The sequence below is a fragment of the Brachyhypopomus gauderio genome, chromosome 3, assembly GCF_052324685.1.
Source record: "Brachyhypopomus gauderio isolate BG-103 chromosome 3, BGAUD_0.2, whole genome shotgun sequence".
NCBI lineage: Eukaryota > Metazoa > Chordata > Actinopteri > Gymnotiformes > Hypopomidae > Brachyhypopomus > Brachyhypopomus gauderio.
Window position 1 is genome coordinate 1,052,866 of NC_135213.1, and position 20,794 is coordinate 1,073,659.

The 20,794-nt window shown below is 45.6% G+C and overlaps 2 protein-coding genes across 4 annotated transcripts; both read left to right on the forward strand.

Moving 5' to 3' along the window:
- The first annotated feature begins 20 nt into the window (after window positions 1–20).
- Window positions 21–14,563, forward strand: shoc1 (shortage in chiasmata 1). Of its 3 annotated transcripts, XM_076998762.1 has the most exons (30): window positions 21–219; window positions 513–605; window positions 682–808; window positions 945–1,035; window positions 1,209–1,405; window positions 1,794–1,956; window positions 2,258–2,360; window positions 2,487–2,631; window positions 2,720–2,818; window positions 2,919–3,048; window positions 3,340–3,434; window positions 3,527–3,769; window positions 3,893–3,922; window positions 4,115–4,753; window positions 5,026–5,172; window positions 5,339–5,509; window positions 5,691–5,783; window positions 6,007–6,176; window positions 6,300–6,366; window positions 6,451–6,520; window positions 6,720–6,895; window positions 7,066–7,183; window positions 8,174–8,285; window positions 8,369–8,487; window positions 8,765–8,852; window positions 10,758–10,889; window positions 11,053–11,202; window positions 11,410–11,764; window positions 11,967–12,353; window positions 12,629–14,563. In XM_076998762.1, the coding sequence occupies exons 1-30, from the start codon at window positions 196–198 to the stop codon at window positions 12,712–12,714; spliced, it is 4,620 nt and encodes a 1,539-aa protein (XP_076854877.1). In that variant the 5' UTR covers window positions 21–195; the 3' UTR covers window positions 12,715–14,563. The 3 variants fall into 3 exon arrangements, 2 of the variants coding, with proteins under 2 accessions (XP_076854877.1, XP_076854878.1); XM_076998763.1 differs by lacking the exon at window positions 12,629–14,563 and having other exon boundaries at window positions 11,516–11,764; window positions 11,967–12,103; XR_013129835.1 differs by lacking the exons at window positions 11,053–11,202; window positions 11,410–11,764; window positions 11,967–12,353; window positions 12,629–14,563 and having other exon boundaries at window positions 8,369–8,504; window positions 10,758–10,799.
- Window positions 14,564–15,880: 1,317 nt separating this feature from the next.
- Window positions 15,881–19,400, forward strand: tal2 (T-cell acute lymphocytic leukemia 2). The gene is made up of 3 exons (XM_076998800.1): window positions 15,881–16,861; window positions 17,578–17,740; window positions 17,916–19,400. The coding sequence occupies exon 3, from the start codon at window positions 17,944–17,946 to the stop codon at window positions 18,280–18,282; it is 339 nt and encodes a 112-aa protein (XP_076854915.1). The 5' UTR covers window positions 15,881–16,861; window positions 17,578–17,740; window positions 17,916–17,943; the 3' UTR covers window positions 18,283–19,400.
- The last annotated feature ends 1,394 nt before the right edge of the window (window positions 19,401–20,794 follow it).

Here is a 20,794-nt window from a genome sequence, read left to right on the forward strand (position 1 = left end):
TATTTGTTACTATAGAAATTTGTATTTTCTTATCTTGCTAGCAAATAAATATACTTTATACAACATAATAAAAATAACACTGATCGGAGAGCATCAATCATAGACGCGCCGTTATAACTTTCACTGGACAGGTTACTTTTTTAATTGAGTGCGTTCAATCCGGTGAAGCGATTATGAGGGCAGATCGCGAGCCGGATGTTTGGCGGGATAAATCCTGAGGTAGTTAGCCAACTAGCCGCGTCCACCACATAAAACCTGAAGCAAGTGACTCGTATATTTTCATTCAATTCAATATTTACCTTTTTATATCTGTGCGCTGCCACAGAACATTCATCCTAACCAATCTAACTTAACTAATTAGCGAGCCAGCTATTTTGCTAATATAACCACAGTTAGCTTTTTAGCAGTCAACCGATTATTTAGCAACTAGCTACGTATCTATCCTGATTAGTCAACGTCCCTGCACCCTGGCGTGATTTTGATGTTTTCCCCGTTAATTTCTGTATGTCCAGAACACACAGTTAACTGAATGTCAGTCAGGTCCAAATCAGCTGGCCGTTATGTTCTCAAGCGTCAAATACCGAGCTATCGACTACGTCTGTGAGGTATGTTCGTTGTTCTCCCGTAAACGTGGCGCGTCCACCTGAGCCAACACGGTTAACGGTAACGTCTGTACGACAGGCGTCAGCCAGACACGGGATGATGATGAGCTTACTGACCCTGCCCCTTCCCCTCCCGCTGGGCGACCCCGTGTACCTGCACTCGGGCCATCTGCGGGACAAGGCCTTCAGATCCCCGTGGATGCGCGGTCAAATCTGAACTTCTTACTCTGACTCATTCCTTCTGATTTAGGAGCCACACTATGAGATTAGATATTTAGAGTTAACATATTAGGTTACGTCCTGATAAATAATGCGTTTTAACTTTCTGATTCTCTATTACAGGGATTTTGAGCTCCGCCTGCAGGCTTGAAGTGCCAGGGTGTGCGTTAGATGACTTGAAACCCAGCCTGTGTTCAGGGGATTTTTTGGAAAGGTCCAGTTTCCATTTTTATCATTGTTTTGAGCATTTTTTAACACTCTAAACATCTCAAACACACGCCAGAAACATTCAAATTTAAAATGTGCCGTTCCAAGACAGCCTGAAAAACAGGTGTGTGAACAGCTGGTGTTAAACTAGACTTCTGGAGGATCTCTGTGTGTGGGCAGGTTTGGGGTGTGTGTGGCTGAACTGGATAGGGAGTTTGGTGAGGTCGTGCCAAGCTCTAACCCTGCATCTCAGGGCTGCGTCGGGGCGGAGGAGGCCCTCTGGCTGCTGGGTGAAGGTGACGTAGCAGCTGAGTGTGGTGAATGGAGAGAAACCTTCACTCTGCATGCTGAACATCCTTCATGCCTTAGTTACCAAGGTCAGCATGGGTTTACACTGATCTTATTTATAGGAACTGTATTTTTCACACCATAAACAGATATACACAATTATATACAGATAGCCTATACAACAACTATTCTTTGGAACACTGGACAAAATCCCATTGTGTTATTCAAACAGGTCACATGCCACCTTTGTTGTGTGAATACAGTATCGAAATTTAAATATGAATCAATTGATTTCAGAAATCATAATTTTGCCCGCCAGGACTGAAGGCTCAGTTCCTCAGTTCTGGTGTACACAGGTTGTTCATCTTCATGTCATGAAGTTTGCATTAGATTTGTACTATAAGATGAGTAACAAGATGAGGCTATTTGTTCTTTGCTTTATGCAGATATTAAGCGTTTAGAGTGTCTCTTCCTCAGATCTCGTCCTTCCCGAGGAAGTGATCGTCACTGATCCTCTGGTGCGCTTTAAGACTCGGATGCCGTCGTTCCTGAGTTTAATGCAGAGGTTAAAAACTCTGCCGGTGTCCGATCCCCTGCAGAGTCCTTCTGGAGTCATTCTGTCTGAGCATGTGATATTCAGGTAGAAAAACCTGTGTTGCCCCTGCACATCACACATGTAATATGCAGATCTGTTTGTAATATGTGGTTGCAACCAATTAAGAAAATCTTGCACCAGCTTTGTTGAGAATTTGACCGTTGACCCTCGTGAGTGGGTGGAAGTAGGGGGTGTGTCACAGGGACTTGGGTTTGTTAGGCAAGTTGCACTGAGTAGCCAAATAAGGACACCAGAGCAGCTAGTCTGTAGGTGCGTTTAGTTGGTGAAGATTTCCCTTGTGTTCCTGTGGATGGAGATTACGTTGCTGCGTCTCTGACCCTCTCAGGCACTGTGCTCCTTATGAAGCCACTTGTGATGAGCCTCACAGCTGCTCAGGTACTCTCTCAGTTACTGAAGACTTCAAGAAAGAATCCATTTTGAGTGCTGAAGTGAGTGGGACCTTTGTATATCACTCATCTGTACAACAGACTCTTAATGGTTCTATGAGAAAAGCCATAGACCCGTTTTAGCTCTAAAATTAAATTTTTTTAAACACTTCGTATTTTGTTCTTCAGTTCTTGATGTTGCCTGTTGGGATTGAGGCTGTAGTGGTGCAGAAGCCAGATCTTATCCTCTCCACTCCCAGACTTCAGGAATCACTGAAAGTATCTCCAGAAGCCATTGAAGAGCAGAGATCTGTCTTGGACACTATGAGGGAAGGTGAGCTAGATCACTTAACTCTGTAGCTGAACAGAGGGGTCAGTTAGTGTAGGGATTTCTGGGTAACCAGTGGGTGTATCTGTTCCAGACACTTCTGCAGGTGTACTAAGATCATCAGCATGTGAGATGTTCAGTGTGCCTGTGTGTGATTCAGACAACAAAGACTCAGAGAGCACATACTCTCCAGGTACACCATTTAGCATCTGTATTATCTAATAAAAAATCATTAATATTGATATTGCTGATAATGATTTTCATGTGAAGTTTCTCTCTGTTTTATTGGTCAGTTCCTTATAAGACCTATGTGGAAATGGAGATAGAACCACCCCTGTCACCTCCTGACAGGCCAGTCCAGCCTGAGCTCTCCCTCTCCACCAATCAGCTATCAGCTGAGCAGCTGTCACCAGACTACAGGCAGTAGGTCCTAGCGATGTGTATGATGCAGCTGCAGGGCGTTATCCACACTGGTGATACCATTAACACATTAAAGGGCATTTAAAGAATGGTGTGAACACATATGGAGGTATTTTATTTTATTTAAATACATTTGGTGTGTTTCCAAAAACTAATTTAGACTCACTAAATTAATTTAGTGTCCCAGAAGCAGATCTGTCTGTGACTGGCCATGTGCCAAATGGATGTGTGGATTGTCTGGGTGTGTGACCTCCTTCTGTATACATTGGATGTGATTTTACTGGTAACCTGTAGGGTCTTGCTGAGGGACCATGAACGTGACGTTATGGAGAAGGCTGTGTGGTTGGCAGAGAAACATCCCGAGAGCTTTGCTGGGTTAATACTAGCAGGTAACGCGCAGTGCGATGGCCCACGTGTGGTGGATTTGGAGACGTGATCAGTGAAGCGCTATGGTGTAGATCACCACTGAGTGTCTCCACAGAGCCGCAGATGTGTGCCCGTCCAGTCAGCGTGACGTCTCTCCCTGAGCTGATCTTATTGCTTGGTGCTGAGAAGGATGATGCAGCCCCTGTCACAGACGCAGAGGCCCAGCAGGGGATGGCCCCGCTCAGCCCTGCCTGGTGTCTGCTCGGAGAGGCCATGACTGTGGACGCTCGCCCAGCCAGTGAGACGACGGCGGATTCAGAGGAGCAGTTCCATCCACTGTCCATTGCTCAGATAGATGGTGAGTGCAAGCAGGACACCCACCATCTCCAGCTGTGATTGGGATTTTGTTCCAAAATAGGAATTGTAGAAAAACCACCCCTTGGTTGTGCACACATCTATTCAAATATACTACTTTCTTTAGAGTTGCTGAGAGATTCTGCTGAAAGTGCTGGTAAGTTATTTTTAGCTTATGTTGTCTTTGCTCTCAATTTTTGTTTTGTTATTATAATAATATGCTAATAATCTTTATTTGTATTGCACCTTTCATATATACAGTACATGCAACTAAAAGTGCTTTACAGACAATAAAAAACATGATGAATTTTAAATGAAAGTAATATGTAATATAATCCCTGTTTTTTAGTAGAGGGTCTCCTTCCCGGTGTGAAAGGGGCTTCTGTTCTAGCGCAGGTGACTGGTGCCCCTAACCGTGTCAAAACTGTCAAATTCATCTTGGTGGAAGAAACCACCTCTCAAGACATGGCAAGATATGACCACACAAACTCTGGTGTGTTAAAGACAGGCCAATCTATAACCCCAGATGCACTCTCACATTTAGAGAAAAACACTCAAAAACAGTTGGTCACAAACACTCCAAACACTGCAAATCACCCAGCCCACCTGTCTCAAAGTACTCTCAAGAAAAGGGGATACACTATACTGAAGTCTAGAACAACCCCATCTACCCACAAACATTCAGAAGGCCCTCAAAGAGGGACACTGGCGAACCCTCCGAATGGTCCAGACCCTCCAGAGGAGCCGTGGGTCACACCAGCGAAGCAGAGACCAGAACCCAGGCAGGTTCTGACCCCAATGCCCAGACAGTCTGAACGTGGGGAGCTGGAGGGCGGGCCCACACCTGCAGCATTGAGGAGCAGGGTTACAGACAGACGGGAGAACTCCGGCTGTGAGGAGCAGCACCTGGACCCGCTCACGTCCTTCATGGTGTTGAGGAGACTACAGAGGAGTCAAACGCCTGCCCACACTACTCTGCACACCACAGGTGGAGATTAAGCTAACGCTGTATCTGAGGGTTGACTGTGACTGCCCATGGCTCAGTTCATGCAGCCTGTCATTTCTTAAACAAATTAACAGTAGCAAATAGTGATTGTGACACTCACATGCTCAGTATGTATTGGCACAGTTTATGTAGGAATATTTATGTATACATATTATACATATTTATGGACTGGTTTCAGAGCCACTCTGTTACTGACCTAAAAACCATTTGCATTGAATGCGGTTCCAAACTCTGTAGCGTGTGTTTACTGGCAGACCTTCCTGAGAAGTCTTTGGGAAAACTCACAGCAGGTGTAGACATGACAGGAGGGCAGCAGGTCTCTGCTATGACTGGGGAAAGAGAAAGCAGTCTTCCTGTCGTGGGAAAGGCCATCAGCAAAGCCATTCAAGCACAGGCCTCAGGTGGGGGCTCCTCCATGATCAGGAATACAGCAGACCTGTACAGTGACTGTATTGTACCTGTGTTTAGGTCATTATGTAACTCTACTCTGACTGTGTTCTGTAATCTGTGCTCAGCCTGTGTGCTGCATGTATTCTGCCTTTAACACGACTGTCCTCTGTCCTGTAGAGAGTGAGCGGAGGGCATTCTGGGAGCTGCATGCAGTCGCACTGCCTGCTCTGGGCAGGGTGGATGATCTGGGCTCGACTGATCTGGGCAGGAGTGACTTTAGCAGCCTGATGCCTGAAGACACAAGATTCTACGTGAAACAGCAAGAGAAACAGCTCAGTATGGGCCAGGGTCAGTATAACTCACACTGTAGTACAGCTCACATTGTAGTACAATTCGCACTGTAACACAGCCCTCACATTGTAATACATCCCCACAGCATGGGTCACACACTGTGTAATGATGTGGAGGTGTGTGCTAAGAAGGTGTGTGTGTGTGTGTGTGTGTGTGTGTGTGTGTGTGTGTGTGTTAGGCAGAGAGAGTGTGTGTAACACTGTAGCCTTGCTTCATATTCTGGTGACTGCGAAGGAACTGCTGCTGAGGTGTGACCTCAATACTGCAACTGGTAAACACTCACCAAACACCACAACAATTAAACACTTTTAAAAACCAAACACTGCAACCTTTAAACACTTTCCCACCAAGCACTGTCTGGCCAAACATCCCCTCCCTCTCTTCTAACACCGCCTGCAAACAAAACAGTGACTCCAGATTTTCGTCAGCTCTGCGTGTGTGTGCTGAGGTCTGCGTGTGTGTGCTGAGCTGTGCGTGTGTGTGCTGTGTGTGAGATTACCTGGCAAAGGCGCAGGCCACCTGCAGGATCGCTGCTCTGGGACAGCTGCTCAGGAGGGTCCAGGTGCTGCAGTACCTGAGCAGCAGGAGGGAGGAGCCTCGGCCCAGACACCAGTGCCTGCTGGAGCAGTTCAGCACCTGGCTTAACAGCGCCACCTGCAGCATGGTCAGACTGATCAGGACTGTCATAGTTAACAGTCTGCTAGCGTACCTGGAGTGACTAGCCTTAAGAGTGTGTGTGTGTGTGTGTGTGTGTGTGTGTGTGTGTGTGTGTGTTGTGCATTTGCAGATTCTGGTTGTAACAGCTGTGGAAAATGTGAGGGCGGAGCTAGTGGCAGTTCTCAGCCAAGTATCAGGTGAGTCAGAGTTCTGTGTCATTTCATGCTTCATGGGAGAGTCTTTTGAGAGCACTGACGTGTGTGTGTGTGTTAATACTACAGGAAACACTGTAGCTGAGGTACTACCAGAGGAGGGCAAAAACAAGGTGGACAGCAGGAGAGTTATAGACAGGTGTGTGAGTTATCCTGTTATAGTACTGAGTACTTAGGTCAAAACAAAGACATTGCATCTGGCCTTTACATATGTGACATTGGCATGACCTCAAGCTTGTGCGTGTGCGTGCGTGTGTGTGTGTGTGTGTGTGTGTGTGCGTGTGTGTGTGTGTGTGCGTGTGCATGTGTGTGTGCATGTGTGTGTGTGTGTGTGTCAGTCTGTCCTGCAGTAGATGTTTAGTAGTGTGTAGTCAGCAGGTTGATCCTGGTTTCCCTTGGTGGAGGTTCACAGTGGTGTTGGAGTTTGACTCTATGGGTCACTCGCCCATCTGCAGACTCTGTGCAGAGAACAACATCAACTACATCAGCTTCAGTACTGCAGCACCAGCTGCAGGTCACACACACACACACACACACACACTGAATATACTACAGTCACCCGACAGAGAATTAATTCAGATATTATAGTTATAGACATCATAGTTATCAAACATATGCTTGTTAGTCGTAGCTTTAAAAGTAAACAAATGTTTAAATAATGTTTTGAGTGTGTGTTTGTTTCAGGTTCCGAGTCCTTGGTAAGGTCGTCTCCTCCTGTGTGTCTGGACAACGTGCCCTTTCTGCTGTTCATCACAGAGGGTTTACTGAAACACTCAGACCTGCTGCAGCTGCTGGAGTCAAAGTTATTCCCACACACCCACTACACTACCACACCCACACCCACTGCACTACCACACCCACTACACTACCACACCCACACCCACTACACTACCACACCCACACCCACTGCACTATGTTACGACCCTGTTAAAATTGGTGAAGTGAAGACTAGGGTTAGGGAGTGGGAGCTCGTCACTGGTCTGCCCCTATTGCTGCGTTAAACCCTGGTGTGTTGGCCAGAACACTTGAACTTGAGGCCAGGATGAGTTCAATAGTTGTGTTTGTGGGCATCAGTATGGCTGTGTGCTATTCATGTGTGCAATGTGTATGCGTGGTAATCTATGCACCAGACATAGCCAAGTTCCACTCGAAAAATAATACACTGTCCGCTCCCCGTGAAGGAATGAGTGCAGCCGAAGACTGACTAAGTCCAGCTGGCTAGAAATCTCACCCTCTTATACTCTTGTACATCAAGTGTTCATCCGTCATTACACAATCTTTTGGACAACCTATGAATAAAACCAGAGCAGCCAACCCACAGACATCCTAAAAACAGCAATGGCCGTAACAACTACCACAACCACACCCATTAGACTAAATCACAACACTACACTAAAACGCCCATTGTACTAACACACCCACTACACTACAGTGACACAGAGGCATGGCTGGTCTTGGTCTGTCATGGCTCACCTTGGCTCATCATGGCTGGTCTTGGTCTGTCATGGCTCACCTTGGCTCATCATGGCTGGTCTTGGTCTGTCATGGCTCACCTTGGCTCATCATGGCTGGTCTTGGTCTGTCATGGCTCACCTTGGCTCATCATGGCTGGTCTTGGTCTGTCATGGCTCACCTTGGCTCATCATGGCTGGTCTTGGTCTGTCATGGCTCACCTTGGCTCATCATGGCTGGTCTTGGCTGGTCTTGTTAAAAGTCGGGCCAGGAGCTCATAGCATAAGAGCAGTGTGTGGCATTTGCCATGGGAAGAGTGTGATGTGAAAACGTGTTGCAGGTATAACGTGACTCTGCTGGAGAGGAGACCCTCTGAATGTCTACAGCGGCTGGGGGCGACACACCTGTATGACCTCATCACTGTGGACGAGGGGACCGCCATTCTGCTGCAGGTGGGATGAGGGCATCTCAGCATGAGATATGAACGTGTGTCTTAGAGTTAGGGTAAAGTGTGTGTGTGTGTGTGTGTGTGCAGGAGCTAGCAGAGTTGGAGCAGGACAAGGCGTGTGAGCGTGTGGTTATGAGGCTCTCAGCTCTTTCTCTGCAGTTCACACGCTGCTGGGTTCTGCTCAACTGTACTAACCACGAGGCCCTGTGAGAAGATTATACATGTATTTAGTATTAGTATTGGTAGTAGTATTTACACACACAATATTTACACTCATCTGTACTTACACACACAGTAGATTACACATCACCCCTCAAAAATGTCGCTCAGTATTTACACTCATCAGTATTTACACACAGTATTTACTCACACAATAGATTACATAACACTCATGAGTATTTACACACACAGTTTCCTCATTATGTGGTACCCCTGTGGGTTTAGACAATGTGTATGTTGATGGTGTTGGTCTTCCTGCTCCAGTGTGTGTGATGAGGTGTTCAGTAACTTGGTGCTGATATACTCTGCCTGCGTGCTGTTTGGGATCAAGTCTGAAGACCTGGATATAAAGGTTAGATTCTGGATACTGATTGTTTATTGATTTGTATATAAATATTCATCTAGAGTTGGCTGCCAGTGTGTGAGAGTCTGTGGGAGGGTCAAAGTCAAACTTATTTATATAGTGCTTTTTACAACACATTGTCACAAAGCAGCTTTACAAGCGTATGGGTCCAGATCCCTAATGAGCAAGCCAGAGGCAACAGTGGCAAGGAAAAACTCGCTGTGATGTCAAGGATTAGGAAGAAACTTTGGGAGGACCAAGACTCAAAGAGGAACCCATCCTTCATTGGACGGCCCGCTAGCAGAAGTCCATATTTATAGTTCAAATATAGATCTGTAGTTGTAGTTCTAATTCCAGAATAGTCACAGTCCCAGGTGCAGATGGTGAGCCTCAGGTAGGAGTTGGCATCAGCACGTCCTCTTGCGGCAGTGGTACATCCATCCATGGCATCGGCACAATCACTGGCAAGCCAGACCATTTCCTAGGTGATTGTACAGAATTGGCTTTGGTAGAAGCATGCAACCAAGATATAAATATACAGGTTGAGTTTGTGAACATCAATTTAAACAACCATTGATTTAAACAAACGTACATAGCTCATGTGCCAGTGATTAGCATGTGGCTCCGGCAGGATTATCTAGCAGCATAACTAAAGGGAGGGGCCTGGAGGTGACCACAGTCATGAGGGCTCACTGAGCCTGCTTTCCACCCAAGTCATTGTCACAACTAGAGTGATGACATGTTGTTGATCACAAGGTGCCATTTCTGGGTGGCACAGAGGCCACCTTTTGCTTACATGCCAAACTGGACCGCACCCTTACAGGACACATAATAATAATAATTACATATTATATAAAATGCACTTTACATTCGAGACGAATCTCAAAGTGCCACAACATAAAAATATCCTATAAAAAATAAAATGACTAATATAACAATCTAAAAATAGCAGCAGTCAACAGATTATTTTAAATACTATGTATTATTTTAAGTCTCGCCTCCCAATGACCTCTGAGATGTTTTGTGATTGGCCAGATGCAGTTTGAATACCTCCAAGTTGGTTTGCTCTTCCAAAGCACCTGAATTTCGACCTGAACCTGAATTTTAACTTGAATTTTTGGATATCTGACTGAATTTCACAGGCTTTTTTTCTCCAAGAAATAATGATTTCAGGTTAAGGATCTGGTGACACTGAAAAAGCTCCATAACCATTGTTCAAGTGCAACTCGTACATTATGAGGCTGTGGTCAGAAACGGCCTCACTTTGAGGAAGTACTGCTATACTGACTATGTCGATACCAACCGATAAGACCAAGTCTAAAGCATGGCTGCAATTATGATGTAGGATCGACCACATTCTGAGTGATACCCATTGAATCAAGAATTGCTTGAAAGTTTACACTAAAAGAGTCAGATTTTTTCAGCTGATCGCACAATATGATACTGGAATTTCAAAAACTCCTGTACCAGGAGGTAATTAACATAAACAACTGTGTCACTTTCTTAGTTGAGGATAAATTTGACAAAGTGAGAATGAGAATTTCAAAAGAATGAAAGAATATTGCAAGAATATTGTTTAGTGTGCATCGTGCAGGGACAGGTCATGCGTTTGAAACACTTCTTAGTCTCGTTAGATTCCACAACGAATCCTTTGAACTTGCCGTTAGATGTTTTAATTGAACACTTACACGTTTGATCATTTTCATGGTCCCTAGTGAAAATTCCTAGTGCAGTTTCACTACGGGTGCTTCTTGCATGTTGCACTGCAATGATACTGGAATGGTTTCTTTCTGAAACATCCTCTCTGTGGGCTAAACTGTATCGCTGTGCTGTCACCCTGCACCACTCAAATACGTGTGTGTGTGTGTGTGTGTGTGTGTGTGTGTGTGTGTGTGCGTGCATGATTCTTCTCAGGTGTTTTTCATGTGGGATGTAGAGGATGTAGCACAGTGTGTGTATCAGATCTGCCAACACACTCTCCTGAACTCGGAGACAGATGTGCAGAGCTGGCTCAACCGAGACTGGTTCAGTGTGCTACCTACCAAGGTAGGTGTGTGTGTGTGTGTGTGTGTTTCAGGAGGAGCAGTGTTTACTGCAGTTCCCCTGTGTTAACTGTGCAGTAGCTCAGCTAATGTTGCACATAGGTCCCCTCTCTGCAGTGTGTGTGTGTGTGTGTGTGTGTGTGTGTGTGTGTGTGTGTGTGTTTCAGGAGGAGCAGTGTTTACTGCAGTTCCCCTGTGTTAACTGTGCAGTAGCTCAGCTGATGTTGCGCAGGGCTCCCTCTCTGCAGTGGTTGTTGGCAGCTTCACTCTCTGAACTGGAGACTACATTCCCCGAGATCCCACACAAAGTCTGCCAGGTCCTAACCAGCACTGGCATCGACCTGCTTTAACACTAACCTACATCATCACTGACCTGCTTTAACACCAACACCAACACCAACACTGACCTGCACTAACATGAAATGTAATATTAGCATTAGCCCACATTAATAATCTGTACTAACCATCACAAACAATACATCATAACTGCTTTAAATTTTGTGTGTGTTTTTGTGTTTGTGTAGCTCTTCAGCGAAACTACAGCTCAGCACAGACTCAGTGCTGCCCCCTGTCAGTCTGAGAGTGACACTGCAGCTCCGCCACAGGCCAATGACATGTTTCACCTTGCAGACTTCCATCCTCATGTTGACCCCCGTCTTCCTCTATGGGCTCTGGGAGGGCGTTCCCCACACACACACACCCCACCACTGCCCACACACAGCCCTGCAGGGTGGGACTGCCCCGGGCGAGCCATGCACCAGGGGACAAGGTGCAACGGCTGGTTTGGGCCAGAGTGTGGAGACTCTCTGGGTCGATCAGGGTCTGCCACACCCTCTCAGCCCTGGCTGAGAGACCATGTCCAGCATGAGAGCTGCACAGGTATGATATAATTCCAGCAGGGGGCGCACTCTCCCTCCCCTCTCACATGTACTGGATCAGCTCTTTTGTTTGAAAAGTTCTGCGAGGATCTTTTAAAGTGATGAGGTTTTAAATACCTTTCCAGGGTGCTGATGTTTATTAACCATAATGAAGTGTATTAGATGTCCAGCATTATTGTGGCTATATCTTACATTGATAATAGGTCCTGTTGTTGTTGGAGAAGAGGACCAGAAGGCAGTAGAAGAGATCCAGGAAGCTGTAGATGTTCAGCAGTGGGCAGTGGACTCCGCATCATCTCCAGGCTTCTCTCTCTCTCACACCCACAGCCCCTGCCCTGGGGGTCTGTCTGTCCCAGAGAGGAACCTCCCCTGCGATTCAGGCTACAGTGTCCCAGGAGTACTGCTCCAGGGTGGGCGGGGCCCAGTCAGGGCCCCTCCCTCCTGGCTCCCCATCCATCCACAGCAGCAGAGCATGGGTGGAGGGTGTGAAGGCAACAGGGGGCAGCAGAGAGGGAGGTACAGTACTTTACCTCACTACAGAGACACAGAGAGGAAGAGACCAGCTTGTGCAGGGAACAGCATGCAAACGGGTATACACACATGTACACACACCCCCCCCCCCCCCCCCCCCCACACACACACACAAACACACTGGTGCATATATATTTTTTTGTAAATGAACATGAACAAAATCAGTTTTGGTATATGTTGCATCATGACTTAATCACAACTGAAACTATGTCATTAAAACTCCAACCAGTATCCAAATATTTATTTTTAAAAATTATAGAAATTCTAGTCAGAACTCGTGTAAGTTAAGTTAAATTAATTTGTCTTGTTCTGTGTGTGTGTGGTTTGTTGACAGTGTTTCCAGAGTATAAGAGAGGGAAACTTCTTTTTGAGAGAATACCAGGAAGGACTGATGGACAAACACGACTGAGGTTTATCTGAACATTCAATCCCACATACACACCACCCTCATGTACACCACATACACACCACCCTCATCTACACCTCATATACACCACCCTCATCTACACCTCATACACACCACCCTCATGTACACCTCATACACACCACCCTCATGTACACCTCATACACACCACCCTCATGTACACCACATACACACCACCCTCATGTACACCTCATACACACCACCCTCATGTACACCACATACACACCACCCTCATGTACACCTCATACACACCACCCTCATCTACACCTCATACACACCACCCTCATGTACACCTCATACACACCACCCTCATGTACACCACATACACACCACCCTCATGTACACCTCATACACACCACCCTCATCTACACCTCATACACACCACCCTCATGTACACCACATACACACCACCCTCATGTACACCACATACACACCACCCTCATGTACACCTCATACACACCACCCTCATCTACACCTCATACACACCACCCTCATGTACACCACATACACACCACCCTCATGTACACCTCATACACACCACCCTCATGTACACCACATACACACCACCCTCATGTACACCTCATACACACCACCCACATGTACACCACTTACACACCACCCCTGTGTACACCTCATACACACCACCCTCATGTACACCTCATAAACACCACCCTCGTGTACACCTCATACACACCACCCTCATCTACACCACATACACACCACCCTCGTGTACACCTCATACACACCACCCTCGTGTACACCTCATACACACCACCCTCGTGTACACCTCATACACACTACCCTCATGTACACCTCATACACACCACCCCTGTGTACACCTCATACACACCACCCTCATCTACACCACATACACACCACCCACATGTACACCACTTACACACCACCCACATGTACACCACTTACACACCACCCCTGTGTACACCTCATACACACCACCCTCATGTACACCTCATACACACCACCCTCATGTACACCTCATACACACCACCCTCGTGTACACCTCATACACACCACCCTCGTGTACACCTCATACACACCACCCTCGTGTACACCACATACACACCACCCTCGTGTACACCTCATACACACCACCCTCGTGTACACCTCATACACACCACCCTCGTGTACACCTCATACACACCACCCTCGTGTACACCTCATACACACCACCCTCATCTACACCACATACACACCACCCTCGTGTACACCACATACACACCACCCTCATGTACACCACATACACACCACCCTCGTGTACACCACATACACACCACCATTGTACAGACTTCAAAATCTTAGCAGCCATTACACGTGGTTCTGAAGTGTAGGATTGCATTGTGGTATTTGCTTTATTTATTACTATAAATGTGCTGCATTTAACATGTTTTCTGTAGGAAGGTTCATCATTTAAACCCTGTATTTGTCATATTAATCTGTAACTATAGTTATACTATTCTACAGAATATCACTGCTATAATAGTAATTTTTGTTAATATATTGATATGTTCATGTACAGTAAAAACATAATAAAATACATTTGCTTCAGTTAAAGCAGTTGTGTTGGTTGAAGTGTTGTCACTCTAAGGGGGAGACTGTTGTGGTGTTGCGGTTACTGTTCTGTATTGTGGTTTTTGTTGTGATGTAAATGTATAGACTTACTCACTGGGTGTTTAAATGTATAGATGTACTGACTTGGAGGGCAAATATATAGAATTATTGTTTGGCAGTGTAGATGTACTCACTTACTGACTGAGTATACATGTATAGAATTTCTGATTGGGAGTATAAATGTAATGAATTACTGACTCTCTCCCTCTTTCTCCTTTCCTCTAGCCCTCTCCCTTTCCCTTTTCCTCTCTCTCCCTCCCTTTACTCTTTCTTCTCTCTCTCCTTTCTTGTCTGTCTTTTATGGAGATGGGAGCAGGACAGGTAGGAGCTCTTTCACACTGCAGTTCTCTTATCAGCACTCAGCAGAGATGGTGGGGGGGGGCGGGGGGGCGAGGGAGTCAGGGCTTATCAGAGAGAGACAGCAGTCCCACTGGAGGCCTTGCTGGACCAGGACACACACAGCCCTGCACGCCCACCTCCCTGAGCCCTCCCTCCCTACACCCTCCTCCCTATTCACTGTCTTATTGCTTCTGCTTGTCCTCCTTTCTTCTCTGTCTCTTTCCTTAAATATATTTCTCTGTCTCTCAGCTCATAGCTTCCCTCTTTAAACGGCACCCACCCCTGGTGCATTCAGGCTGCGTTTACTGTCTCTAATGACACTCTCTACACAAAAGCCCCAGGAGCTATGTGAGGTGGTCAGGGCCGAAGGGGCAGGGAGAGGGGGCAGTCCTGCCTGCTAAGTGTGGCCTGGAAAATAAACACAGCCATAATGGTGCAATAATGGTCATGGTATTCCTGCCCTCTCTCTTTCTCCATCTCTCTCTCCCTCTCTCTCTCTCTCTCTCTCTCAGCTGGAGGGAGAGTGTGAGAAACAAACATGCTGTTCAAATCTGACCTTTTACGCGTGGCCTTCCTGCTGTGTTGCCAGAGCGATTTGACTCCGCTCAGAGGCTGGCATGTTCAAACAGAGCGGCGTGGTGATCCGGGGCCGCGGGTCCACCTATGGCCACTGTACTGCTCACAGCAGCCACATCATAGTTCAGCTGCTTCGTCAGGGTTAGAACCTCTCGCCACCTTCAGGGCATCTTCACGTCAGCTTGGATGAGTGTGGACACATTGGTTGGATCGGGTTAGTGGGGTAAAAATTGGGTTAGTGTCGTGAGAGGTGGATGGTAAGATTGTGTGAGTATTAAGTAAGAGACTGGGGTCAGATTGGGTGAGGGGGTTAGAGACTGGTGCGGGAGTGGCTGAGGGTGTAAGAGACGGGCAGGATTGGGTGAGGGGGTAAGAGACTGGGACAGGAGAGGTTGAAGGCATAAGAGACTGAGGCAGGATTGGGTGAGGGGGTAAGAGACTGGGGCAGGATTGGATGAGGGGGTAAGAGACTGGGACAGGATTGGATGAGGGGGTAAGAGACTGGGGCAGGATTGGATGAGGGGGTAAGAGACTGGGGCAGGAGGTTGAAGGCATAAGAGACTGAGGCAGGATTGGGTGAGGGGGTAAGAGACTGGGGTAGGATTGGGTGAGGGGGTAAGAGACTGGGGCAGGATTGGATGAGGGGGTAAGAGACTGGGGCAGGAGGTTGAAGGCATAAGAGACTGAGGCAGGATTGGGTGAGGGGGTAAGAGACTGGGGTAGGATTGGGTGAGGGATAAGTGTGTGTGTGTGAGTGGTAAGTGTTTATAATTACTGTTAAAGTTTTCCCAGCTTTGAATGACGGCACTGCAGGTGCGGTGTGTGTGTGTGTGTGTGTGTGTGAATAGAGCCTGACGTTGCTCTTAGACTTGCCCCCCCCCCTTCTCTCTCCTAATCCCACGATAATCCCATTATGCAAATCCGCCCAACTGCACCGAGAGACTTTTCACACAGCGCACTGCGTCTCAAAAACAACACTCCAGCATTTAGAGGGGAACACACCCCAGCGCTTCAGATAGACAGACCCGTCCCATCAGAGAGAAGACCAAATGTGTCCACGAGGGACAGACGCACAGGAGCATCAGAACACGGGCGGGGCGCTCGGAGTTGGGGGGTGTTGAGTAGAAGGAGAGGACAGACAGAGAGGACTTCAGGGATCCCTGGAGGACCCCTCACCCAAAGAATGTGCCTACCCTCAGGCTTGTGTCTATGTGTGTGTGTGAGTGTGTGTGTGTGTGTGTGTGTGTGTGTGTGTGTTTATTATGACAGTGTGATTTATGCTTGGCCCCTGGACATGGTGAAGGAGATTACCACAGGACTGACAAAGCCTAGATTGTAGCCATGTCAGTGGGAATATGCTTCTTCACCATGTCTGAGCCAATCAGCGAGCTTTGATTGTGATGTCACAGTTATCGCTCAGCTCTCCGCCGACAGGACTGTCAGCAGGTGGACGACATGTGCGTTCACACACAAACACACACGCGAAGAAAGGAAAAGGTTGACTGGGTGTAAACATCCAGCCATTCATCATGGCGCACACGGCACACAAGCCTGGGCTGAATATATTGTGCCTTGATGCACATACAGTGTGTCTCAAAAGTAAGGAAACATCTGTATAATGCGAACATAATTTGTGAAGATATGAAATGTCTACAAATTGGAGTTGCTTGTGTTGAGTCACCAGAATGGGGTATAGGATAGTCTGGTGTCATTTTATATGGGTGTTTTCTGCATTCTCAGACACCCTGTACATTATAATGCTTCACTTGAGTTCCAAACCTACAGGATCAGTTCATTCCATTACACTGTTCATTTGGTACTGGAGTTGCTACTGTAGGGTATTTATGTTAGTGATATGTTAGAAATTACTGCAGTGATAAGTGTTCAAAATGAACCCTGTACACAGACAATTGTGTGATTATGGGCAAATGTGGTATAATTATATTGATTACTGATGTACTGTGTTTAAGTGGTATTATTGATAGGTGTAATGTGTGTAAGTGGTATTATTGATGGGTGTAATCTGCTTAACTGTTATTATTGGCAGGTGTAAATGGGAGCGTGTGTGTGTGTGTACTGGGATAGACTTTAACGTTACACCACATACAATACAGCAGTAAAATATATAAACCTCTCAGCCCCCTCTCTCTCCTCCAGCCCTCCCTCTCTCTTTCTCTTCAAACCCTCCCTCTCACTCATTCCTCTTTACCTCACTCTCCCTCTCTCTCCTTCCCTCTCTCTCTCTCTCTCTCTCTCTGACCCCCCACCCCTCTCTCCCTCTTATTCTCCCTCTTCTGTGAGGGGATTTGGGGAAGGAGTGCAGAGACTGGCTGAAGCTCTGGGAGACGAGACACCCTGACCTGACCGCTGCCGACACACACTCTCCAGCACTTGCTCTGACACACACGCTCCAACACTGGCTCTGCATAGTTTCTCAAACACACATGCTGTAAGGATTACGCAACTGAGCACTAACAGGTAAGGTGCAGGATATCTGCTTAACTACAGCACACATTCTGTTGAATAGCTTTCCCCATGAATATGTTTAACCGTTATCTGAAAATGAGATATTTACTTTTATGTAAAATGTTTACATTTTTATGTACTACGCTTTATGTAATACATGTGATATGAACCCCTCCCCCCTTCACAGTTTCCTTAGTACTCTCTTCGCCCTCATCATGACCCGGAAGGTGTTCACCAACACGCGTGAGCGCTGGCGTCAGCACCACGTCAATGTGGCGTTTGCGGAGCTGCGGAAGCTGCTGCCCACCCACCCGCCCGAGAAGAAGCTGAGCAAGAACGAGATCCTGCGCCTGGCCATGCGCTACATCGCCTTCCTGGGCGGCGTGCTGGAGCGCCAGCGTCCAGGCCCCATCCCCGGCCCCGCCTCCTCGCCCACCGCCCTGCTCAGCCTCATCGCGGGCAACGTGCAGAACCTGCGCTCGGACCGGACCTGGGCCAGCGACACTGACCCGGCCTCCCCTTCCTCCAGCAGTGACGGTGCCGACGCCTGGTAGAACCACCAGTGCAGCTACATGGGAGATCTAGAACCTGTGGTGGAAAAACTTCAGTACAGTCACAGATGGGATCTAGAATTGCATTGGTTCTGGTAATCAAATCTGACTTTTAACCTCAACATTTAAAAAATATTTTATACTTACTTATGGATTTAGTATGATGGAGAGGCTTCTATAAAACCAGATGGGACTGCTAGATAAAGGGAGGTGGAAAATGTACCAGGCTTTGACCCTCATGGATGGGAAACTAAGTAAGTGTATTGCTGCCTTCAGAGCAGTGCGGAGGCAGACACTACTGCTGTTAAATCCAGCCAGACGCTGCAGGTGCAGGAAAGAGTGATGGTCATGAGAGTGATGATCTAAAAACGCCAGAGATGGATCAGTGCCAGAGGGGAGAACCCTAGACAGAAGACTTCTGGATGCTCCTGGAAACATTTTACACTCAGTATTTGTTATTTCGTAATTACACTCTTACGTTCTGCATATTTTGTAGTAATTCAAAAGACAGATCTACAATATCAGCTGCTCATTTTATCGTTTTATTATTATTTATTTTATATTGATAAACTATTGTCTTATTATTTATTTCTTTGTTGTCTGAGGTTGTTGTGTGCTAGTAACAATGTAAATGATTTTGGGTAAATGTTAATTTATTTAACATAAATGTTAATTTATTGAAACACAGAATGCTCGCTTAAACTAATGCTTGTTCAGTGAATAAAACATGTAGCCAAAGATGTTTATATTTCTGTGCATTAAGTTCTTGAATTGTAGATGTAATGTATTTCTGTATCTGGCCTTTTTGGAATGTATTTATTAATTTAAAACTTAATTTTTGCTATTAAAATTGAACAAAAACAGCATTAAAACTCGCTGCATATTTATTGTATATTTTAAGATTTAATTAATTAGTAAAATAATCTAATATATAAATACAGCACTGATTTTCATGTATATGAAATATTTCCAATGTGAGATTAGCATGATAAATGACTTTTAGCTTCTGTTCACAGGTGTTGGTGTGTGTGTGTGTGTGTGTGTGTGTGTGTGTGTGTGTGCGTGCGTGCGTGTGTGTGTGTGTGTGTGTCATTTTGTTCTGTAAAACATTTATTTCTGTTATCTGTAACAACAATAATATATTAAAACTGCATATAATAATGCAAATAATTCTTACAGGTGTGGTTTTTATATGAGAAATGAAGAGTACTAAGAGAATTTTTATTTGTGTGTGTGTGTGTGTGTGTGTGTCTGTAAAAGTGTTTACTGTGATGTGATGGTCATGTAAGAGATGGCTGACCATAGTGATGTCCTCTGTGATGGCCAGCTAACAGCGAGGTGACCATAGTGATGACCTCTGTCATGGCCAGCTAAGAGCTGGGTGACCATAGTGATGACCTCTGTGAGGGTCTAAGTGGCCTTACAGCCCAGAGAGAAAGGACAGCTTAACGTATGACCTAAGGTCAGAGGTCACAGAGGAGTCAAACTCCTCACTGACCAAATAAACACTGACACTGTGTGTGTGTATATGTTGTATTCTGCATTTCCAAGTGCGCACCTATTGTATTGACAAAAAGAACCACATAATATAGTAATGGAATATATATATATATATATATATATATATATATATATATATATATATATATATATATATATATATATATATATATATATATACTCTTAATATAATTAAAATACTGGGAGAAAACAGTGGGAATTACAGGAGTTGAAAAACCAGTTCTCATCTGAACCAAATCCATTCTCATCTGAACCAAGCACGTTGGATCTGGTCTCAGATCTCATTGTTCATTTATATTTTACCTTGGACCAAACCTGTTTAAGGTTTGCAGTGTGGATTTCTAAACAGCTCCTTAGTTGCACATGTACAGCTAAAAGCATGCAGGAGCACAGTAACTGGATCATTCTGGATGAGTCAGTGTCAGCAGGATTCACAATGGTACTGAAACCTTAACGTCAAATCAGACGTAATTATGACAGTACTGAAAACCTTAATGTCAAATCATACCCATAATGGTGACAGTACTGAAAATCGTTATGTCAAATCAGACCCATAATGGTGACAGTACTTAAAACCTTAATGTCAAATCAGACTCGTAATTGTAGTCATGAATGTGTGAAACTGTCACCGGGCCTAAAGGTCTGGATCGAGGTTATAATCGTTAACTAAAATGGTCGAAAAAACGAAAACTGATGTTGAAAAACATTGTCAATTGTTATAAATAATTAATTATTTATAATTAAAAGAAAAAAACCGATATCTAACTGTAACTGTATTACATGTTTAGAAAAGTAAAAATTCTGAAATTATAGATAGGATATCCTTCGTTTTCGTGTTTGGCAATTTAGTTTTGTATACTGATATGAAATCGATTTTTACATTAGCTGGCAGAACCGTACGGCACCTCTTGGTCCGTCGCGTTGTTTCTTGTTTACAGCTCCTGCTCACCATGCTAGCCTGCAAAATTACAACAACAAAAGTTGGGCGAAAACG

Bases quoted from the DNA above. Each gene is read 5' to 3' on its own strand.
- shoc1 (XM_076998762.1), top strand. From the start codon at position 196: ATGTTTGGCGGGATAAATCCTGAG. The intron at 2,819-2,918 runs GTACACCATTTA...TTTATTGGTCAG, and splicing joins AGAGAGCACATACTCTCCAG to TTCCTTATAAGACCTATGTG. The intron at 6,367-6,450 runs GTGAGTCAGAGT...TTAATACTACAG, and splicing joins AGTTCTCAGCCAAGTATCAG to GAAACACTGTAGCTGAGGTA.
- tal2 (XM_076998800.1), top strand. From the start codon at position 17,944: ATGACCCGGAAGGTGTTCACCAACACGCGTGAGCGCTGGCGTCAGCAC.